The following is a 21763-nucleotide window of genomic DNA, read 5'->3' as shown; positions in this document are numbered from 1 at the left end:
GGTAGAATAAAATCATAATAGGAGATTATATAGAAAGAAATCAATTACAATATGCCAAGTATTTTGAAAGACAATTGTAAAAGACAAAAATTAGTTTTAGGGAAGAAAACTCTGTGGTTGGCTGTAGACAGTTCATGGTTTTGATTACCCTGGTAAGATGCTGATCTAGAAAAAGAGATGTGGTAGCTAAGGTACATTGGTTTTGTATTACCCATATTTTCCTTTGAATGAGATGGAAGATGAACATATACTTACTGAGATTGTGGTTATCCTTTTTTTGTCTCTCCTTTGCCATTGCTCGTGTATCTGCTTCTGACAGAAAGTAACATTTATTAGAGCAGTCCTTAAGTTGTAATTCAGCACTTTCCCTTTTCAGAATGGCTTTTCATGACCAAGATCAACCTCCTAGTCCTTCTACTTCATTACTCCTTTTATTATTAAACAAGATCATAAGCAAATCTATATTGTATCAGTAATATATTGTAAGCAAATCTGGAAGGTTTCTTGAGGGTTTTTTGGGTGTGTTTTTTATTAAAGGACATTGAAATGCTATGCAGGGGTATTTTTCTCTAATTTGCTGTATTTTACATCAGAATAAAACTTACAATACACTAATGTGAATATGGATTTGTATATCCCATAATGCAAGAGTTAATCAGATTTGTGAGATATTCAACAAGCTCACTGTTTCCTCTGGGTGACACTAATAAACTCTACATAGTTGTTAACATTCTTTGGATTAATTGAATGTAACTTTTAAAGTTGTTAATCTACTAATATAGATTTACCTTGAATAGCCTTATTGTGAGGTTCTAAAAGAACCATTTGTTCTACCCTGGAACAAATCTAATGGGTGATAATTTATTTATATAATTGGTCAGGAGCCAACATGGAAGAATCCACTGTTTCCTAAAATAATTATTTTTTTTAGAATTATGATGTTCATAAAAAAACAAGAGGTGAACATGCTTTCTGAATTGCTAAAGAGGAGAACAGAAGCAGAACTTTTCTCCTTGGCTTTTTTTTTTTTTTTTCCTTAAATGAAACTAAAAACTGCAAAATTCTCAGGAATTTAATTACATGGCTGAGATTTATTCAACTTTTAAAAGAAACACCATCAGTTCTGCAATTATAAAATACTAAAAGCTTAGAGTTCTTTTACCTGTGAGTTCCCTTTTTACTGGTAGATTTGATGGGCAAGAAGCATTTGTGAGACCCATATTAGCTGGTGCCGTTCCCTGGTCACTGTTATATATATCCAAAATACTGCTAGATAGCTTGAGGGATATGGGAGGAAAGAGGGATAATTAAAAAAAAAAAAGAGAGAGAGAGAAAGAAAATAAAAGAAAAAGAAAATTAAATAAGTTCAAGACTTAAGAGATTTTAAAAACATAACTACAAAGAGAAAAACTTCTTTGAATATGAGTCTGGTGTTCTTTAGAAGGAACTGTGTGTTTGTGTCTAAAGGGAAAGTTTATACTGTTATGTAGTATTAAGTAAAATTGATTGAAAGTGAGGGGTCATAGTCTGCTATTGTTTCACAAGCAGCTTTCTACATGCCATTCAGATGCTGAGTGATGGCAGGATATGGCCCCAGTGTCTGTTTTTCAATTATTTCTATACTGTATTTTCCAATAACAGGATTACCACAACTGCACTTCAAATGTGAATTAGGTTGAAAGCAAAAATAACCTTGCTGATTTTGACCTAGTCCCCAGTGATTTTTTTTTTTTTTTACCACATCACTTGGTAGTTCATACTGCACCTGGTTTAGCAGTATAAAGATTCAGTGACCCAGTTAGATACAACAGTTAAAATTAGAGTGGGCAGAACATCAATATGCTTTAGGGCAAGAAACTGCTGGTTAGGATAAATCAGATAACCTAAAGGTTTTAACATGCATACTATATATGATTGTGTATACCGTTATCCTTATAACCTTACAAAATGTAATATAACATTATTTAAATAAACCCCTATACCACACTTAAAGAGAAGGAAGACTAAAATATGTTTCTAGGGATTCCAGTTAATTACTCAAATATTACTTTTGCTTGAATAATTTTAAGTATTTGAAATAACTGTAAGATATGTAAAAATTCAGTGAAGAACAGTTCAGTCTTTGCTCAGTTCCATTGACACTATAACAAATATTTCAGCATTGGTCATTATCTTACATATTTCTGCATGTTGATGTGAAAACAGCCATATGAAAGCAGTCCAAATAATTTTGTATTCTTACTGCATTAGAAGACAATCATGTAGCACTTCTGTCATATATATAAAGTTTGTGTTTTGGGTGAGTAGGAGGGAGGCTTGCCTTTTTTTTTTCTTTTGGTGGCCAACACACAAGGACTCTGAATCTGAATTTAGGTCCACTTAGACAAGGGGGGGGGGAAAGCTACTGACTTGAGATAAAAAAAGCGTGAAAGGAAATTAGGAGTTATTTAGGAAAATCCTTTTCATAGACAAGAAAACATGTTTTTACAGATCTGCCCTGCAGCCATGGATCCTAAAAACTGGAATATTTTAGACAGATCACTGAGACACCAGCCATATGTCTGATGGGAAGTAACTTTATTTAAACTATCATTTCTCATCTTGTAGACAGTGAGATTCATGAAGTTATTTTGAATGGCAGTGCTTGCTATATTTGTATATTGAATCTGAAACTTTAAAGAAGTTTTATTTTAAAATAATTATATTACTAGATTAATTAATAACTTTACTAAATTATCTGAGAACTTTGTGTCAAATTCTCCCAGTTATATAACTCACAAAGAAACAAAGCAATCAGGATTCTTTCTGAATAGTTGCAAATAACGTTTTCATTCTGAAAGTAGAGGTTTATTCCACAGAGGAACTGACAATTTTAAGAACCATTAGAAATCAAAACGTTAAGTCAGTTTTTAAAATCTGCTTACATATTTGATCTCTCAATGAAAATGCTTTATAAAAGAATGTTTGGAATTCAGTCAATTATTACTCAAGAACAAGCTATGTTTAATATGCAGGATTTGAATGCTAAGCACATTCACACGTTAAGCACCTTTGTTTCATTCCAGAGTGGTAAACTGACAAGTGTGACAGAATTCACTGCAGGTTTACCCTTGCATTTCCTTTATTCCAGGGACACTATAGCAATATTACAAGAGTGAACTCATATTAGCTCTAGACACGTATTTAATTACTTCCTACATTCATCTAAATGAATTTGACTTATTGAAATTATATGAAAACAGAATGATATAAAAAAATTGAGATTCTGTGTGACTCCTTCCATTGGACCTTGGGTAAGGCTGCTGTACAATTTAAGGCTACTGGTCTGTATGTGCTAGAAAATGCTAATAACTGAAAGTAATATAAGCTGATAAATAATCTAACAAATGAGAAGTGCATATCTAGCATGGTTTATGTCTTTCACACAGTTGTGTACATGAGTTCAATAACTTGCACAAAACTTTTTAAATTAAAATATTATCAATACAGTCAATGAAAAAATCAGAACTGTAAGTCAGAGTTTGACACAAACATGAGATACTTCTAATTTTCAACCAATATTTTAACTGTATCCTCAAAATTTATTTAAATTTCTGAAGTCTATGCATAAAAGTGGGAACTTGAACAACAAGGCCCGAATACAAGAGAAAAGGTCATGAATGGCCAGTTAAACTTGCAATAAAAGATAATACTAATGCACTTGAATAGTTCAGAAGTGCATGAGGGTTCCAAAGAGGATGAGTAAACCCCACTTAAAACCACAGGTACACATTTCAGCTGTATTTGATTACACAGTTGATGAAGGTACTGCTGCTGTCTGGACTGGCAAGTTTGTATATCTCCTTCCCTCAGCAGAACCTCTGAGGCAGTGTAATTCCACACAGCCAGGGCTGCATATGAGTATCTGTCTATGGTCTGTATCCAGCTACACTAGTGCTTCCATCAAGCAGCAAAAGGCAGGAAACATTTTCCCAAATGTCCCATTTCATCTTTGTTTCACTAGGATCATCTCCAGCACTTTTCCCCTCATTGTTTGGCAATTTTCATCAGCTATTAGGAAAACAGAGTCATAACTCCATGTGGAGATGCTGAAAATGAAGACCAAACCCAAGTCATTCCCCTACCGGGGACTGCAACCCTATAACCTCACTAATTAGAACGATTCACGTATGTCTTAATACAGAAGGAACAGGCAAGGAAAGAGAGGAGGTGGATGTAGCCTTGTATGTAACTTCCTGACACAACTGGTGAGGGAGTCAGTTAGGGAAGATGTACCACCAGACCCATTGTTTGCAAACGAAGAAGGACCTGTGGGTGATGTGATGTTTGGAGGCCATCTTGAGCACAGTGATCATGAAGTGACAGAGATTTTGATTCTTGGAGAGGTAAGAAAAAGAGTCAGTAGAACTGCTACCTTGGACTTCTGGAGGGCCTGTTTAGCAGATTGATTGACAGAATCCATCAGGAGGCGGTCCTGAAGGGCAAAAGAGTCAGGAAGGCTGGACACTATTCAAGAAGGAACAGGCCATCCCTAGGTGCTGAAAGATGAGCCGACAGGGAAGAAGATTGTACTGTCAGCTGTCTCTTTCTTCCCATGCACTGAGTAGAAATCAAGTACATTGTAATGGGACCACTATGCTGGATTAGGGCTTCCTGGTGGATAGACTCATTGTTGATCTCCCTTTGACACACTCAATTGTCAGTTAGCCAACACAGCTTTTGCAGACTTGAAGTAGAGCAAAATGGGTATAAAGCATTCACAAATTAAACCACTTTTTAATAGTTTCTTCATTTCTACAGAAATGGTGACACATGGAAAAAATTGTTATGAATTAGTGTGCAAGGAATAATCCTTAATGTCAGGATTTGGGATCAGGAGAAGAAATAGACAGTGATTAATCTGACCTGCGCTGGGCACTTAGAGTGAACTGAATCATCTCTGTTTCTTCTTGACTCTAAAGAAAGCCTGGCATGACTGTTGCAGGCTTTCCACAAGTACCTTCTCACAAAACTTCTCTGTGCTCCTAATGTGAAAATTTCCAAGTAAACCCTTAATTTAAAAACCACGTAAGAACAATAAAGCAAACCAGACTGGATCTTTCTTGACAAATATTCACATTTCTGATTATGGGGGAGTTTTAAAATTATAAAGGTAAAAACGTATCAAAGTATTTTTTGAAGCTCTCTGTTTGAATTTGTCCTGCATTGATATCAAGTATGGAAACTCCCAAGGCAATTCCTTGCTAATGTTACTGAATACAGAGAACAATCTTAAAATAGAAATTAGCTAATATTCATACAACAATTTTGATACTTTTTTTGTCTGTCAAAGCAGAAAGCTCTTCTAGGAGTGTAGACACCTGGGAAATAACTGATTTTTAAATTACAAAATTCAAATATATAGCACAGTATATTACAGACATTGTATTTAAGATACATCTAATTGTTTGGATACATGCTGAAGCTCCACACACCATTTTTGCAGTAGTGCAGCTTCAAACAGCAACCAGTTTTACATTACAAGATGAATATATACATTGACATAATCTTACAAAAATGCAGTGCAATCTTACTAAAAGTACAAATAATTTCCAATGGCATAATTATATGATACATATACAACGATAATCTTAAAATTATACAGCACTTTCAAGTCTGATGAATCTGAAAGCACTTTAAAACTCCAGCTGATTACTCTGCATCAGAATTATGTTCTTGTTTTTAGTTTAGAGATGTAGAAACACAGACATTTGGGTATGAAAATTCATAAGTCTCAAGAAATAATCTATTTATCCTGCAGGTGTCATGAGCTATACTGGTTTACACCTGTGCTGTTCTGAGAAGTCCTTGTAAGTCACATAATTTCCAACCTTTCCATTAATGATACACATATTTATGTATGTGCATCTGAGAATTTAGATGCAAGTGACTCACGAAGGATGAATATATACATATTAAAAATTACACTATTAAATTAGCAAATTTTCTTGCTTCTTAAATACAGCCAGATGTAGACAAAAGAATAACAATCTTTAACATAGTAAATGGTTAAGTGGGAAGAACCAGTGACAATGTGGTACAGGAAGAGAATAATACCATGTCTAATTAAAACTCCAAGAATTAAAGAAAGCAGGCTGTAATTAACAAAGTTAACATTTGGCAAGGACACTGGGGTTAACGCTCTTCTTTTTGTATGAAGTGTCATGGGATCTTCAATGCCTGTGTGCAAAGACTGGAACATGAGAATTTCCATTCATGGATCTCAGTCCTGAAACATGCTCAACTTGGAAGCTTAGATCAATTATAAAAGCAAACTTCAGCTGAAGTAGCTGAGTGAGAGTGCCTGGCTTGATCTTAACAGCACCTCACAAGAGTCTGTGACTTTGTGCTTGCTGGCAGTGTCCAAGACATGCACTGTACAGGTCTCATCCAGAGAAACTTGTTAGGGCCACCAGGATGATCAGAGGGCTGGAGCACCTCTCCTGTGAGGACAGACTGAAAGAGTTGGGGCTGTTCAGTCTGGAGAAGAAAAGGCTCCGAGGTGAACTTATTGTGGCCTTCCAGTATCTGAAGGGGGCCTACAAGAAAGCTGGGGAGGGACTTTTTAGTGACAGGACTATGGGGAATGGAATAAAGCTGGAAGTGGGGAGATTCAGGCTGGAAGTGAGGAAGAAGTTCTTCCCCATGAGAGTGGTGAGAGCCTGGAATGGGTTGTCCAGGGAGGTGGTTGGGGCCCCATCCCTGGAGGTGTTTAAGGCCAGGCTGGATGAGGCTCTGACCAGCCTGATCTAGTGTGAGGTGTCCCTGCCCATGGCAGGGGGGTTGGAACTAGATGATCCTTGTGGTCCCTTCCAACCCTGACTGATTCTATGATTCTATGATTCACAGATGTCTAGCAATGGACAGTTGTGATTACAGTGTGTAGTCACTAATAGCAAGTTGTTTGTTTGTTTTTTTTTTTTTAATAAAACATTACAAAGCCAGGAAAACCATTGCCTCATTTAGGGAAATAATGTGGTATTCCAAATTCCAGAGCATGGCAGCTATTGGCAAATATCATGTAATTTCAGTGGAGTGTTAAACCAAACACCATTTCTATAACTTTTGGGAATGAAAGGGAAGAATTCTTAATATGATAACAAAATATATGGACACGGGTTATCTGTACCTGTTTACCTGTAGTCTCTAGACAGGCTTATATCATGATAGTTCTCATTGACATGACCATATACTATTTAAGTATTGTTCCATTTTGGTTAATTTATGCATTATGTGTCTGCCTTATAGTAACATTCAAGACTGTAAGTACCATGGTTCTATGAGAGTCAGTGTTGTATATATAGAAAATAGCAGCCCAACACTCTTCCAAAGTCAGCTAAAACTAGATTTTTTTTTTTTTCTTAACTGAAAAATCCTGCTGAATGTGGTAACACCCAGTCTGGACCAGAAAGCATTTCCTGGATATTTGGGGATATTTGGTTCATTTAACAGATCATCACGTAACTCATTTGATAGAACATTAATACCCTGTCTAAAATCAGTTAGGTTTCACATCTCCAATATTTTTATTTGGAGTAAGTTCTAAAAGTTGAATTATTCTAAATTATTTTTTTTTTATTCCTAGACAATTTTTGTTGTTTGGGGTTTTGTTTGTTTGTTTGTTTGGGGTTTGCTTTGCTTTGCTTTGCTTTGGTTTTGTTGTTTTGTTTTGGGTTTTGTTGGTTTGGGTTGTTGTTGTTGTTTGGACTTGGTTGGAGGGGTTGTTTTGGTTTTGGTTTTGGTTGGTTGGTTGGTTTTGTGTTACTTTCACTTATATAGTTAATTGCTTGACATCCCCATGTGGTTATTGGTTTGCTAAGGCCATTAGCTCTTCAGCAAGAATTGCCATGCTGTGATATATCCTAAAAGGCCTCTCTCTGCTTTTCCCACTTTGAATTAGTTTTTCCGAAGGGTGGATACCTTTATTTGTCCACAGAATTCTAAAAGCTTTGTAGCCAGTGAATTCTGCAGTGGTTATTTCCTTGTGTCTTTTGGAAATCTCTCTCATGATGGATCCTAAGATCATATTTATCTCCTTTTGATGGCTTATAGTCATTCTCTGAGCAACTAATGTAACCAGATCTTTCTCTGTCATCTTCAGTTAATGAGCTCTCAGCTTACTGCAGACATTCCTGTTATTAGTATTTAAATGAATGATCTTGCACTCAGTACTATTACATTCCTTCCATTTATACTATTCTGCCATCACAGTCATATAACTCTTCCTCTGTGATATCCTCGTCGTCTTTTGTATTGGCAATACTTTTGTACCAAGGTTACTAATGAAAATATTAAACAAACTGAGGTTGAGGATTCATTCTTGGGATGCTTCTTTTTAACAAAATCCTTATCATGTCTTTAGTTTGCCTCTTAACCTGAATTCTTGTTCAGTACTGCATATTACTAATATGCATTCATAAAAGAAAGGTACAATCAACCAACTTCAGATATGCAGGACCAGCTATAGAAGCAGAGATTTAGGTTGGATGTTAGGAAAAAGTTCTTTACAATGTGGGTGGCTGAACACTGGAACAGATTGCCCAGAGAAGTGGTTGAGGCCCCATCCCTGGAGATACACAGGGTGAGGCTTGACAGGGCTGTTGGCAACCTGAACTAGTTGAGGACGTCCCTGCTCACTGCAGGGGGCTTGGACTAGGTGACCTTTAGAGGTCCCTTCCAACCCAGGTGATTCTTAGATTGTATGTTTTCTTGCAGTAACAGAAGTATGGCATATATTAGAGCAATCGTTGTCCTGTACTGACCTTCGAATTAGATGAAAAGTCACAATTTGCTGAAACACAGATTGAATATAGAAGAATTACCCCAGTTTTCCCCTTTTCAAAAATTGGAAATGCTCAATATACCACATATTGCTACTTAGAAGATGGATTTGGGATGACTGGATTATTACACAGCTCTTAAACAATTCACCATTTTGCCAGATTCAGTGCACATTTTGAAGTTAATCAGTGAACTTCAAAGTGAAAAAATTATTTATATGCAATGAATAAACAGGGAAGGAATTTCAAGGCCCTTTTGCAATTGCAATATAAAATACTTGTGTTTGAAAATAGATGGTCTTTAGTAATAACTAATACCCAAAATTTCCAGTTCCTGGTTTTATCTACAGAGAACAACAGAAAAGCAAATGCTTCACTATTCAGACTTGTTTTCCTTTGAACAAATTGTATCTCCTTCTATATTTATATTTAACATGGTTCATAATTACACACTTCTCAACCAGGGACTTAATGTTCAGATATATTATATTACATATTATATATTATGCATGAAACCTGGTTCATTTTTTATCTTCAAATAATGATCATCAAGGTGGTTCATTATTCATCAGAGAAAAATGAACTCTGCTCATATTACCTGTTACAGTACATTCCTGCCCTGATCATATACATAGAAGTCCATTGTCTAGATAAATGTCTGATCAAATATGACCAAGCAAAGGAATTTTCTGGAGAATAAACCTTTTACAGGATAGTTCTGTTCTTTCAATTATCATCTCCTAATTATATGTTTTTAGCTATTCTCAGCTTTTCTGGTTACAAAACACAATAGACACAACACATGATGTTGTGATACCCTCATCATCCAACTTGCAGCTGGAAATCAAATGTCACTGCACTACTGCCCCATTAATCTCCAAGTATTTAAATCCAAAGATGAAAACTAAATGGCAGTTCTGTTACATGTTTTACTAAGATCATTTCACTGGTAAAGCCAACGAATGCTCTAATTCCTGGCTCCATCCAACTTCTTCTTCTTCTCTGGCTACTATATGTAAACATATATACCAAATCAGGCAACTTGAAAACAATGAAAATATGTCAGCTGAACACTAGGCTGAACAAGTGAAAAAAAATTTTTTTTCAGGATTAGAATATGGAACATTTTCTCTTAATATAGATGTTAGCATCTATATTTATATTATAAATTTTATGTTTTTATTATGTGCTTTACATTATGCCCTCCTATATTTTCACATATCACCTACGTATCTGAATTCATTACAGTAATATTTCTGTGATGTAATGTGTTCAGATGGACAAACATGTACCATGCAGGGTTTTGTTTTCCATGGAATTCCTTTCTGTAGCAGTTGATTTCAGATAAATTCACAAGTGTTTATTTCTAATGTAAATATAAATGCATAGTTAACTACTTCAAAAACCATCATACACAATTTGTAAATGTCGTAGAAGGTCTTGGCTGATGGAGAAGAGGTACTAAGAAAAGCAATGTTATCTTTCAGGAGTTTATTCCTCAAAATAGCCTTGCAAGACATCCCTGTATTTTTAACAGATCAGTTTTTTTCTTTTTTCTTTTTTCTTTTTTTTTTTTTTTTGCCTCTGTGCTCACAAGATTTTTCTCCAACCTCTCTAAATACTATTGACAGAAATTAGTAAAGTTTAGCTCCAGAAGCTAAACTTACAGACCCCAAGGTGCTTAATTCAACTGACTCTGTTATCTGTCACCTATTAAGAATTTCAGGTTTTGGATTGCTTGTGTACAGACAACATGAGATATGCAGCAGAGGCTGTGTATCAGTGCTTTCGGATAGGACAGAATCTGCCTGGTGGCTCCAAACAGCAGAAATTTGCTTGCAGACCTGCTGCACAGGAGTGTATTTTAGGAGAATTAGAAACTTGTTTTATCTATCCTTTTCTCTAATTTCTGTTCAATATAAATTAAGCTCTTTTTGAGATGAAGATATTTATAAGAGGTTCTTCTGTACAAACAAAAGTGTGTATTTTAGAATAATAATTCAATTTATGTCTTTTACATTTCCAAAAAAGAAAACGAAAGAGAAAAAAAAAAAAATTCCTTTATTTTATAGTTATGAAACAATTTACTCTAGTTTGAGTCTTCTGGCTCCCTTCAGCCAGAGAGGCCTATCCCAAAATAGAGAATGGTTATTAGACATTGTAGTGTTAGAGCATTACAAGGCAGAGCTGAGCTATTCAGGCATTTTGCACATCTTTTGACTGCTGGAGCTGTGTAAAAGTGAGCTATAGTTCTTTTCCTGACCTAAAGGACTGAATTGTCTATGCTATGAAGACCTTTTTTACAGCATGAGGTAAATTGCAAACGCTCATATCCAATCTATTTGGAGTACTGAGAGCAGGCAAAAGAGCCCATTTCAGCCTCAAACTACTGTCTTGTGTGAGATGTGGCATCTGTACGACATTCAAAACAGCAGCACCAGTGATACCAAAAGACACCTCAAGCTGCAGAAAACAAGCCTGAGGAGCTCACACTTTGTGCATTTCATTGCTCATTCTCTGCAACTGAAAGACATAGTTTCCTTTCTAGTACCTTTATACTATTGAAGAAAGACAAAGAAAATATTTGCTCACCAGTTTTATTTTTGAGGAGTCTATTATTTCCTCAATAGCTACTGACTGTTCCTTCTCCTTCATTTTTCTTTTTCGTTAAACTTGGAAATGATACCAGGGACTGCTAGACACAAGTTTATATGCTTAGGTGAACTTTGATTCTTCCTTGGACTTTAAGACTAATTTAGTCTAGAATGTGATTGACAAAGCATTTTCATTGATGTTATGCAGCCTTTTCAAGTTACCCAACCTAAGCAAATTATGTTGTTAATGTTTACTCTGGCCCTTTCTCTAAAATTATGTTAGCAGATTTTATGAACTTATAAAGGTCACCCAATGACACCACTATTCACTAAATACAAAAATAGGCATGATTATATAGTAGGGGGCTGCCTAGATCAGCAGCACTATTTGTAACCCTAATGGAAACCTAGTTTTACTTCATGATTGAATGATCACAGCAATCATTGAATAAAATACTTCAGAGGATGCTTACTTGATTTTTTTTTTTTTTTGGTATGATTTCTGGTAATGGGAAAGACAGCAGCTTTTGTAATACATCCAAACAGTAACCATTACTATTTCACAAATAATTAATAAAAATATAAACTATTACAAAACAAATTATTAATGCCATGATAAGAAACTCTGACCTCAAAGGCTTTGTAATAGCAGAGAAATTTTGCAGACAGAGTGCATTGTGCTTTATTAATAATGTCTCCATAAAATCAAATGCAGCCTTAACAGATTTACTCAGAACTTTATACTCGCTGTAATTAACAGAAAGAGAAAAATTAGAGAAAGAAAACATCTACCTTGTCTTCTCCTGATCTAACTTCTACTCCATGCCTGTACAACACAAACTTTTTTCAAATATCAAAGAAGTTCAACAAAGACAAATGAGCCACAGTGCAACTGAGGATTGTCTCTGTAAACTATTTTCCTACCACAGTGACAGAAATAGAGCAATCCCAACTGACTTGACTATGAAGCAAACTGGAAGCAGTTGTATGAATGAAGTGTATGAATTCATGCAAGTGAAACCTCGGAGAATCCCTCAAGAGGTGACCTACTGCAAGACAATTCCTTTTCACAGCACTGTGCTCCCCACTCTGCCACCGTTCCCCAGGCCCGGCTGCCCCCCCACCCCGCTCAGCCCTGCCATCTAACGGCTAGCAAAGCCTCTGCGTTTCAGAGTGCCCAGATGCTTTTGCTTCCCCTCCCTGTTACTGGTATAATTCTTCTTTTCCCAGCGTATAAATACCACATACATCAAGTGAGATTCAAAGGAGGACTGAAGAACTTTGGTTACCTCCACAGACAGAGAAAGCTGCCAACAACAGATTCAGTGTTTGCGACAGTTCTAAATCTCTGAGGTGATGTGAACTTCAAAGTGTTAATGACACCATGATGATTTCAGTATGCACTTAGAGCTGGAGCTGCTGGAGGAACTAATGCTGCTTCAAACCTTTAACTATTTCTTTCTTTTAAAGGAAAGAGCCCTATTGGAAACAATTTTGGAAATGTTAATACTCTTTTTTAAATGACTTGATTTAACAGCTCCAGCTTTATCTAGGACTACCAAGGTTGTTCTATTCCCCAAGTAAGAATAGTTCTTTAGCTCACACTTATGGCGCATGATCCATATATAATAATAACGTCTGTACTTTCTGCCAGTTAGAAGCCATTGCTTTCAGGAAACATTCCTGCTGGTAAGCTTATTTAAGAGGATAATTAAATAAAACACTTCTTAAATATTGCAAATAAATCAACATAGAAACTTTATTTTCCTATCTGCTACTGGACACGGTAACAACTCAGTGAAAAGATTTTCCACTGAGAAGTTTTCTATTTTCTCCAAAGCATCTGAAAAAAAATGCTCCATTTTCTTTAGTCATTCAATATCTGCTACACCAGCAACAGAGAACCCGACTGGTTCAACTTATTATTGGCTGGGCCACTGCTGGTGAGTTTTGAAGACCCTTTTAAATCCAGTGCTCTGCTCCAAGCACTGCTCTACACTACTCCTTAGCTCTCATCGCCAGCCAACTAATTGATACAGAGACTCTGTCCTCAGGCTTCTTTAAGAATACTTCTGAAAGCTCTTGTTTTCTTGTGCACCCAAATTAAAGTCCCTGGAAACATTAACAAAATAAAATTACTTTCCTGTCAGTCCCACCTAGTATTATTCAAGAGATGCCTGTGCCCTTGAAAAACATTAATATCTTTTTATTTTCTTCACATTCGAAGCCAGTCAATCTCCTCATGCTTTTGATGTAAGTTTTAGTGGACTGCATGTCAAGTGCAGGACACTATCCCAGTAGCTGTGCAGTGATTATCTGGGCTACAGCAGCTCTTTCCAAGTGAAAATACTGGTAAAATGCCAAACGTTTTCACACAGATCACCACTGTACTTGCTAAATCACCAGGTTTTCTGGTGAGTCCGAGGGCTGTATACATATATTAGCAAAACAAAACAATGTTTAATAGCAAGTAGAGGTTCCCTAGGTCACATGCTGTGAAATCACACTCTGAAAGGCACAGAGATCCTATTTTTTAACTCTGTTCTTTTCTATTTCTCTTCTCTGTGAATAGTGTTCTCCATATCTGCCTTAATATAGCATGTTTCCTAAATGTTCCTTTTTCAGATATTAAAAAGAATATAGACCACACACTCTTAGAATTTGTCACAAACTTTTAACGATGGTGTTGTATATGCTTTACACTAACAGACTTCTACATTTACATTCCCTATGTTCTAAGAATTTGGACATTAATAAACTTGAAATTCACTACACAATTTTGAATAGACTGTCAGGATTTTGAAGAGAGAATGTCTCAGAAAAAAAGAAAAATGTTTTCAAATGTCTGTCACAATATCTGATATGCATAACATTAGTTTGCTTCTAAAACTAATGTATTCCTTGTTTCATTTTTGTAAGCTCAGGAATAAACCTGTTGCTCTTAATATGATACTTAGAGAACAAATTCATTTCTTACAGTGTAGATAAATATGTTACTGTCTGTTAGTAAACAGTTTCATAAAACCAAATTATTATGACAAGGAAAAATGAATGTAAATTGCTTTCACCTTCAAGGGGTTTTAAATTAAATCTTATTCTCTCCATGGTGAACAGTCATCATCAAATGATAGTTCATAAGAATAGTTATGATTTTGTTTCAACTATGTTTTTTGGACAAAGGTATAACTGCACCACAAATACTTACAGAAGAATTAAGACTTCTTTCATATAAGGAGAACCTAGTATTACATCTTAAGTGAACTTCTGAAAAGTTATTATAAAGTGTAGGTTTCTACCATTGTGTACTATTATGAGTAATAGAAGCAAAGGCAGGAATCTCTACTTTGAGCAACTTTTAAGTTGGCATCCAAAACCAGACAGTTTTATGAAATTATGAATTTTAGTTAAAACACAATAAAAGCCAGACAATTCACTCTTCAGAAGCTGTAATTATTTTAATGAGAGATGGAGGAATGTTCTTGTTTTCACTTCTCTGGTTTTACTAATATATGACTGTAATTCATTAATTCAGGGTCAGACAATGAGCCTCTGAGCAATTACTCACATGAGTGGTCTCACAGAAGTCAATGTCTTTGTTTAATGTGTCATTGAAATGGTAGATGGATGCATCTAACTAAAGCAAACACTAATTCACTACAACACTCAACAAGTAGGACTGAAAAGTTGCTAATCTCAGCAACCATCTACTCAGAAAAATAAGAAAAAAAAAAAGGCTTCATGAATTTATGTCTTTCAAGAAAAGATTTTGCTGAAAAAACACCCAAGCCTTATACCACACTTTGAAACTCAAGAGAGTAAGGCTGTTTGAGTACCTTAGAGAGATTACACTGCACAACTTGGGCAAATTCGAGACAATGTCACAGAGAGAAAAAACAGAAGAAGAAATTCTAAAAATAATTAAGCATTAAACTGGAAAATAATAAACAGGGAGCAAGTACCAAATCAGATACACAGGCAACCCAATCTCACTTGTGATCTCACTTATGCTATGTTGACAGCAGCCACTACAGGGAGGCACATTGTGCAGATATACATGAGGTAATATGAGCCTTTGTTTAAGTACAAAACAAACCAAATTCCTCTTCTCAGGGGAATTAGATGTTCTATCATCTCTGATCATGTCTCCTAGTACAGCACTATTGTTTAATATGATAATGAAAAACTGGTACTAAGCATTTTTTTCCTATTTACCTCTTTATCGTTCTCTATTGCACAACTTATGGCCAAAACGTTGCAGGCAGATTTAGGATGTTGCTGGAAAAATGCCATAAAACCTTGAAATGTGAGCTAAATGCCTGAAATCACCTCCATATGCCCATTTCTTTCATATATTTTTGGAGCACATATTGCCCAAAGTGAAGACAGAAGAGGCATATACACTGCTTGATTGCTTCCACACTGATGCAGTTTGCATGTCTTTTTGAAGGCATGCTTTGTTTTGCCAGATTATTGCACAGAGATTTGGAAACACACACTATTCTCTGGTTTACCTAGTAGCCTGATGATTCCCTCCACACAAACAAAAATCTAAATATACTTTCCTGGCCCATGGGCATTGCGAGAATCTCAAATCATTGCAAGTTAAGATTCTCGCTAGACCTAAAGGTTGTTGCATATTTCCTTGCTTGTCAAGAGTAGGGTATTCAATATATTTTAGAGAGAGATGTCCTTCATGACTGAAAATAAAGGCTAATGAGGCTGGAATTAGCATAGATTAACATCATCCAATTTTAAAAGGCGTTGAGGGAGTATGGGTCCAATCCAAAAGCAAGAATTCACGCCTCTCATCACCATCTCACAGTACCACACCGGAAAGGATCCTCCCCTGCCTCTCATTAATTTGAACCAAAATATTAATTCATTCCCCAGGGAACATTTCTTTGCTGTGTTCTGTACTGAGATACATATAAATCAGTCTGGCTGTATTAGTTCTGTAGCCAGCATGTGAATGCCAGGTATTCATGGAGCTATTAATTGCCATTAAAACTGGACTGTCTAGTGGGCAACACAGAGGAGTAGAGATCATCTCTCCAAAGGTATTTTTGTAGCCAATGATCTTCTGTAGTCTGAAAAAGATGTTCCTCCAGTGAGTGATTAAGAACAAGTACTCAATTCTGTATTCTGAAATGAACTTTGTAGACTGTCAAAACTTATGAAAATTCTTCTGCCTTCACTAGAGTGAAGTTTCTCTTTATCAGTATTCGTTTTAAGACCCCAAGGACAAAATCTATGGACAATGTTTCCCAAGATAAATTAGTATTGAGAGGCAAAACCCATTTCTTCTATAGTGTGTTGCACTGCAGTGACTGAAAGTTGTTATTTTCACAAATAATAATGGCCTATGTGTTGCTGTATCCAGACAAGTTCCATCCTTCAACTGTGTAACACAAAATGAAATGTAAGTGACCTTTGTTAATCCTGTGTCATTTCTTTACAAAAATACGTTACAAAACTATAAGTTTGTTATGCTTAGCCATATAAAGCATTTAATCTGAAAAATTACATTTCTCAAATTTGTCCTTGAAATTATTCATCTGAGTGTAACTTGCTTTATGAAAGTCAAAAAAATAGAGCCCACCCTTGCTTCAGCACAAGACACTGTAGAAACTAGAGTACTGTAGAAATTATTACAAAGAGAAGTTTTGACATTTTTAGGTGTAGGGGAAAGATCATTAAGCAGGAATCTAAAAGGCCTTCTAGGGTCTAGAGACTCCTCTTACCTATAGTCCTGCATTGGAATTAACACATCCAGTGTGTTATGCAGTAGACATGGTGCTGGGCTGGAATCCCAAATTCTATTCAGACCATGTTAAAACAGCTGTATGCCATCACAATGGAAACCTTTCCTGTAATATTTCTTGACAAAAAGACAAGCAACTGAAAAGAAAGAACAATCCACTGATAGTACTGCTTCAGCCTCTGTAGTGTAATGTGTGCTTGAATCACTTGATGACATTTTCTATCATAAATAGTAAGATGAAAATCCACAAAATACTTACAGTCCTTTGCATTAGTAGTGGAGTTTCAGAACACCCTATCCCTTCATCATTAAAACTTGATTCCATGTTGATTATGTCTTCAATCACCTCTTCCATCTGATAAAATAATATTTTAAGACTAATTATTACAAATAAGAATGGAAACAGCGTTATGCTGAATATACAGAGGAATTAACCCAGAGTAGTTATTACATCAACAAAAATGTATTTCAGAAGATTGTTTCTTGAAGTTCAAATAATTCAAGCACTTTTACACAATATTCACATTTTTTACTTCTTGTGAAAACAATTTTTGTGGTTTAGCAAGTTGCTTCTTCCTTCCCAAACACGGGCCCATTCCCCTTTTTTAACCCCTTATTGCAACACCAAGATCAGACCACAAGAGTACTTTGCTAAGTTGTAACTGTGATCTGCCACCTTCATCAAATGTCTCATACATGCAGTGTGTTGTTTCATTGGTGCAGGAAGGCTGAAAGGACCTTGTGGTTCTGCAAGACTGCGAGTCATTCGAGATTTGGTGTTGCACCTGCTCTCAAGTCTCAGCAGCAAAGGTTTGTTGTTGAGGAATGGTTGGCAAAGAAAGGACATGAAGGCCTTTACTGAAGAAGATATACAGTGCCTTAGGACAAGATGGGTTTAGCTGAATCATTGTGACTTGCAAACTTGCAGGGCTGCGGTGTCCTTGGGCAGAGGAGGGAAAAGCGGGAAAGTAACAGGCCTGAGAAAAACAGGATGTTGTGATTAAGCCGAATGGAATGTTTAACCTACAAGAGGTGGGGTTGACACCTATCTGTAAGCCAATCAGTAGTTGACTAGTAGGCATAATTAACTGTAAGCATATATAAGCGTGAGCTTGGAAATCAATAAACGGATTCTGCCGATCATATTGGTCTGTGTGCAGCCCCGTCTTGCGACAAATGGCGCCCGAACAGGGACCCTCAGATTAATAAAGGAGGAGCAGACTGGCAATGCATCTGCTGCCACGGTCCAAGTCGTAAGGATTCCAGCCCGGTCCAGCAGCGCCGGAGGTGAAAGAACACCCAGAAGCGAGGAGAGTGTTCCGCACCTTAGAAGCCTTAAAGGAGGTTCTAGCTGAAGACGCTGCAAAGCCTGGGAGACTGCTTAGCGCGCAACGGTGTAACAGGTATGGATAGGCAGGCAGCGTACGATTTTTTTAAGTGCTTTTTGGAAAAGCGTCGGGTAACAGGCATAGATCTGAGTAAGGAACTTGCGGGATTGCTTACATACGCAACTGCTAAAGGATATTTTAAAGATCCAAATGAAGTGTTTGAAGCTGAGGAGTGGCGCAGAGTTGGAACTGAACTTTGGGAAAGAGTTATAGATGATGATAAAACAGCAAAGAAACTAGCAAAGCCATGGCGAGCTGTAAGGAATGCTTTAGAGCAACATCAGGCAGAGCAAAAAGCAGCAATGGCTGCAAGGTCGCGGCCCCGGCATGGCCTCGCCACCAGCCTCCGGCGGCTGAAGTCCAGCCAAGGGTAGGGCAGCACCGACCCACCGCCGCTGCCACGGGCAAGGGACCCAGGGGGCCCCCCGAGCCGAGAGAACTGCGCTGTAGCCCGCCCCCGAGGCGTGCGACCCTGCAGGAGGAGCCCCCAGCCTGCATCATAGGAATCCATCTCAGCCCGGACTTGTACTTTGACACCTATTAAGGTGAGCCACCAGGAACATAATGGGACAGAATCTAATAAAAGAAAAGGGAATTGAGCTGGGTGTGGGAGAGATAACTAAAACTGTGGATGACATACCAGCAGTCTCCGCACCCCCCGCCCCTAGCTGCCCAGCTGCTCTGTCAGTGCCAGAAGAAAAGGGTGCTGGAGAGTAGAAAATCCTCTTCCTAATGAGCAACTTAAGATCCTTATGAAGTGAAAAAGTCCCCGAGATTTTGTTATAGCAGCATCAGCAGTAGCATTCACAGCACTTGATTCTTTAAAGAAATGTCACAGTCTTTTCATCAAGAAATTAGTGAAAAAGCAACTTCGAAGCTGAAGGCAGTGCTCATGCAGTCAGAACTTTCACCTCAAAGCTTGAAAATCTGCACATTTTTGAAGATAACAGCATGCCAACAACGACAAAAAAAAAAAAAAGTGTCTTCTCTATTGCCGTTTGACCCCCCGCCTCCTCCCCCCCCCCGCTTCTTTCCCATCTGCCTTTGCCCACCTCCTTCCCTCCTCCCTCCTTATCTCACCCCCTTGTTTTGCAGCTGTTGCAGGTCTGCACAAACCTGTGTTCTAATTTTAAAGTAACAGTATTAAGTTTTCTTAAGAAAGGTATCTCACCATTTTATGCAAACTTGATATATATGTATTGGTTTTATCATTATTTCTGATTGTAAGGCATTTGGGAAATTCATTATTTTAGTGTTTGCAATTGTTGTGTTTTCACAATGAGCATACATATGACAAATTTGGTACTTTGGTAATAAGGTATATTAAGTGTTATAGAAAATGAAGTTTGCTTATAAGCTTTTAGTTATTGTGTTAAAGTATTTTTTCTAATCAAGCATAATACTGTGTAAGTGCTACTGGTTTTATGAGTTTATAGGTTAAAAGGTTTTTTTTTTTCCTTTTTCTGGTTCGAACCTTTTTTTTTTTTGAGTCTGCCGGCAAATTTCAAAAAGAGCTCTATATATATGGTAAATAAGTTTTCATTTTGAAAAGCGCGCATTATCCTTTTTTTTGTTGTTGTTGTTTTCTTGCACATTACATTGATGGTTTAATTCTCACGTAATTTTTTAAGTTTTTAGGACCTTTTTTCATATTAACAGGACATAAGACTTTATTTTAGGAATGTTATAGAGTGTTGTTTTGGTTTTTGTGCTTATAAAGGTTTTAAGATAAGGTTATAAGACTATGAAAAGCGACACAAACAAACAAAAAAATTCTTTTCCTTTTTGATACAGAGGTTTACCCTAGGGAAAACTCAGGGCTAGGAAAGGGATTCATCTTTTCCCACTTACAGGTTTTTCCTGATGCCAGCATGGTTAGGCCCAGCACAAGACTCAAAGGATGGGACAAACAGCAGTGCCCGTGAAGCTGACAATCAGCTGACCACTGAGTCCGACCACAGTGACTGTTTAACTGAGATCAGAAGCATCGATCTGAAGCTGACTGCACGAATGTCCCCGGAGGAAACATTTCATTTGGGACTGAATGTTTCAATGTCTTAATGTTATGTAATTAGGGAATATGTTTATGTAGATTTATATGTTAACTCACCAGAATGTTATAGTTAAACAGTGGTTACCCAGGAATAGACAAATAGCCCATCCTATTTATCTGGTAAAATTAATTCATTCTTGCAATTGTGGGGTATCGCTCATGTTCCCTGTATTTTTCATTCCCCCACACAGTATACTTTTGCAAAAACTAAAGACATATGTATTACATTTTAAAATTTAAAAATTTTATAGCGTCCTAATGATTCCCAGGAAACCCCAATGACACATCATTTTAATTGTTTGACTACCACCAGTGCATTAATAACCTCGGGTGGAGGATATGCTTGTATCTAAACAGATTTTGGACCATATTGGGTCCCAGTGCTTTCATCATCCTCTGGATGCTGACCCCAACAGATGGCCTTGCAATCCATAGCATCATTAATTTCCTCCAAGAGTGTACATCGGCGGGTGATGGACGTGCCTCTTGATCTAACGATATTGTGTGGTCCACAAGCAATAATAGGGGCTATCACTCAGCTTTTAAAAACAGCGGGGGGAAATGGGAGGACTGTAGTACTGGAGTGGTTGTTTCCACCTTTACAACCAAAAACAACAATAGTACAAAAAATTTCTGTTTTGGCTGGGTTGATCTGTAAAGGTCGGAACAGGTTATTACAGATTTGGGGAAAACCACCTGGTACTATTTATGTTCCCATGTTACAGGCTGATTTATAATGGTATTTACAGAAGTCTGAAGCACTTCAAACAGCATTGCTGGAAATAGGTGCCAGTATCAATGTGTCTCCTCTTAAGGACAAGGTTCTTTCTTGGATGACAAATCAGTCTTGGGTTCAGAAACCTAAATATAGTGTTAATCCACTTCCTGAGGCTGTGACAGCTTTTACTGATGCAGGCAAACGATCTAGACGAGCAGCTATTACGTTGAAAGATCAAGGGACTTGGAAACATCAAATATTAGAAGCAGAGGCCAGTGATTCATTGCAGACATTAGAATTACTTGCTGTAGCTTGGGCTTTGATGAAATGGATACATCTACCCCTTAATGTAGTATCAGACTCATTGTATGTGGTAGGAGTTGTCAGCAGAATTGAGGATGCAGAAATAAGAGAAGTTAATAATATGAGG

At 37.0% G+C, this 21763-nt stretch overlaps 1 protein-coding gene across 1 annotated transcript in view; it reads right to left on the bottom strand.

Moving 5' to 3' along the window:
* Positions 1-21763, bottom strand: part of TFEC (transcription factor EC) — a 101003-nt gene that overhangs the window by 13025 nt on the left and 66215 nt on the right. Inside the window, exons 3-5 of the mRNA XM_054399379.1 lie at positions 17434-17529; positions 1163-1277; positions 256-312 (exon numbers count right to left, since the gene is read on the bottom strand). Coding sequence (XP_054255354.1) covers positions 256-312; positions 1163-1277; positions 17434-17529 — 268 coding nt within the window. The remainder of the gene's footprint in view (positions 1-255; positions 313-1162; positions 1278-17433; positions 17530-21763) is intronic.

Source organism: Indicator indicator, chromosome 3 (assembly GCF_027791375.1).
Source record: "Indicator indicator isolate 239-I01 chromosome 3, UM_Iind_1.1, whole genome shotgun sequence".
Classification (NCBI taxonomy): domain Eukaryota; kingdom Metazoa; phylum Chordata; class Aves; order Piciformes; family Indicatoridae; genus Indicator; species Indicator indicator.
The sequence above is the reverse complement of the archived record's forward strand: the minus strand, read 5'-3'. Positions and strand labels throughout refer to the sequence as shown.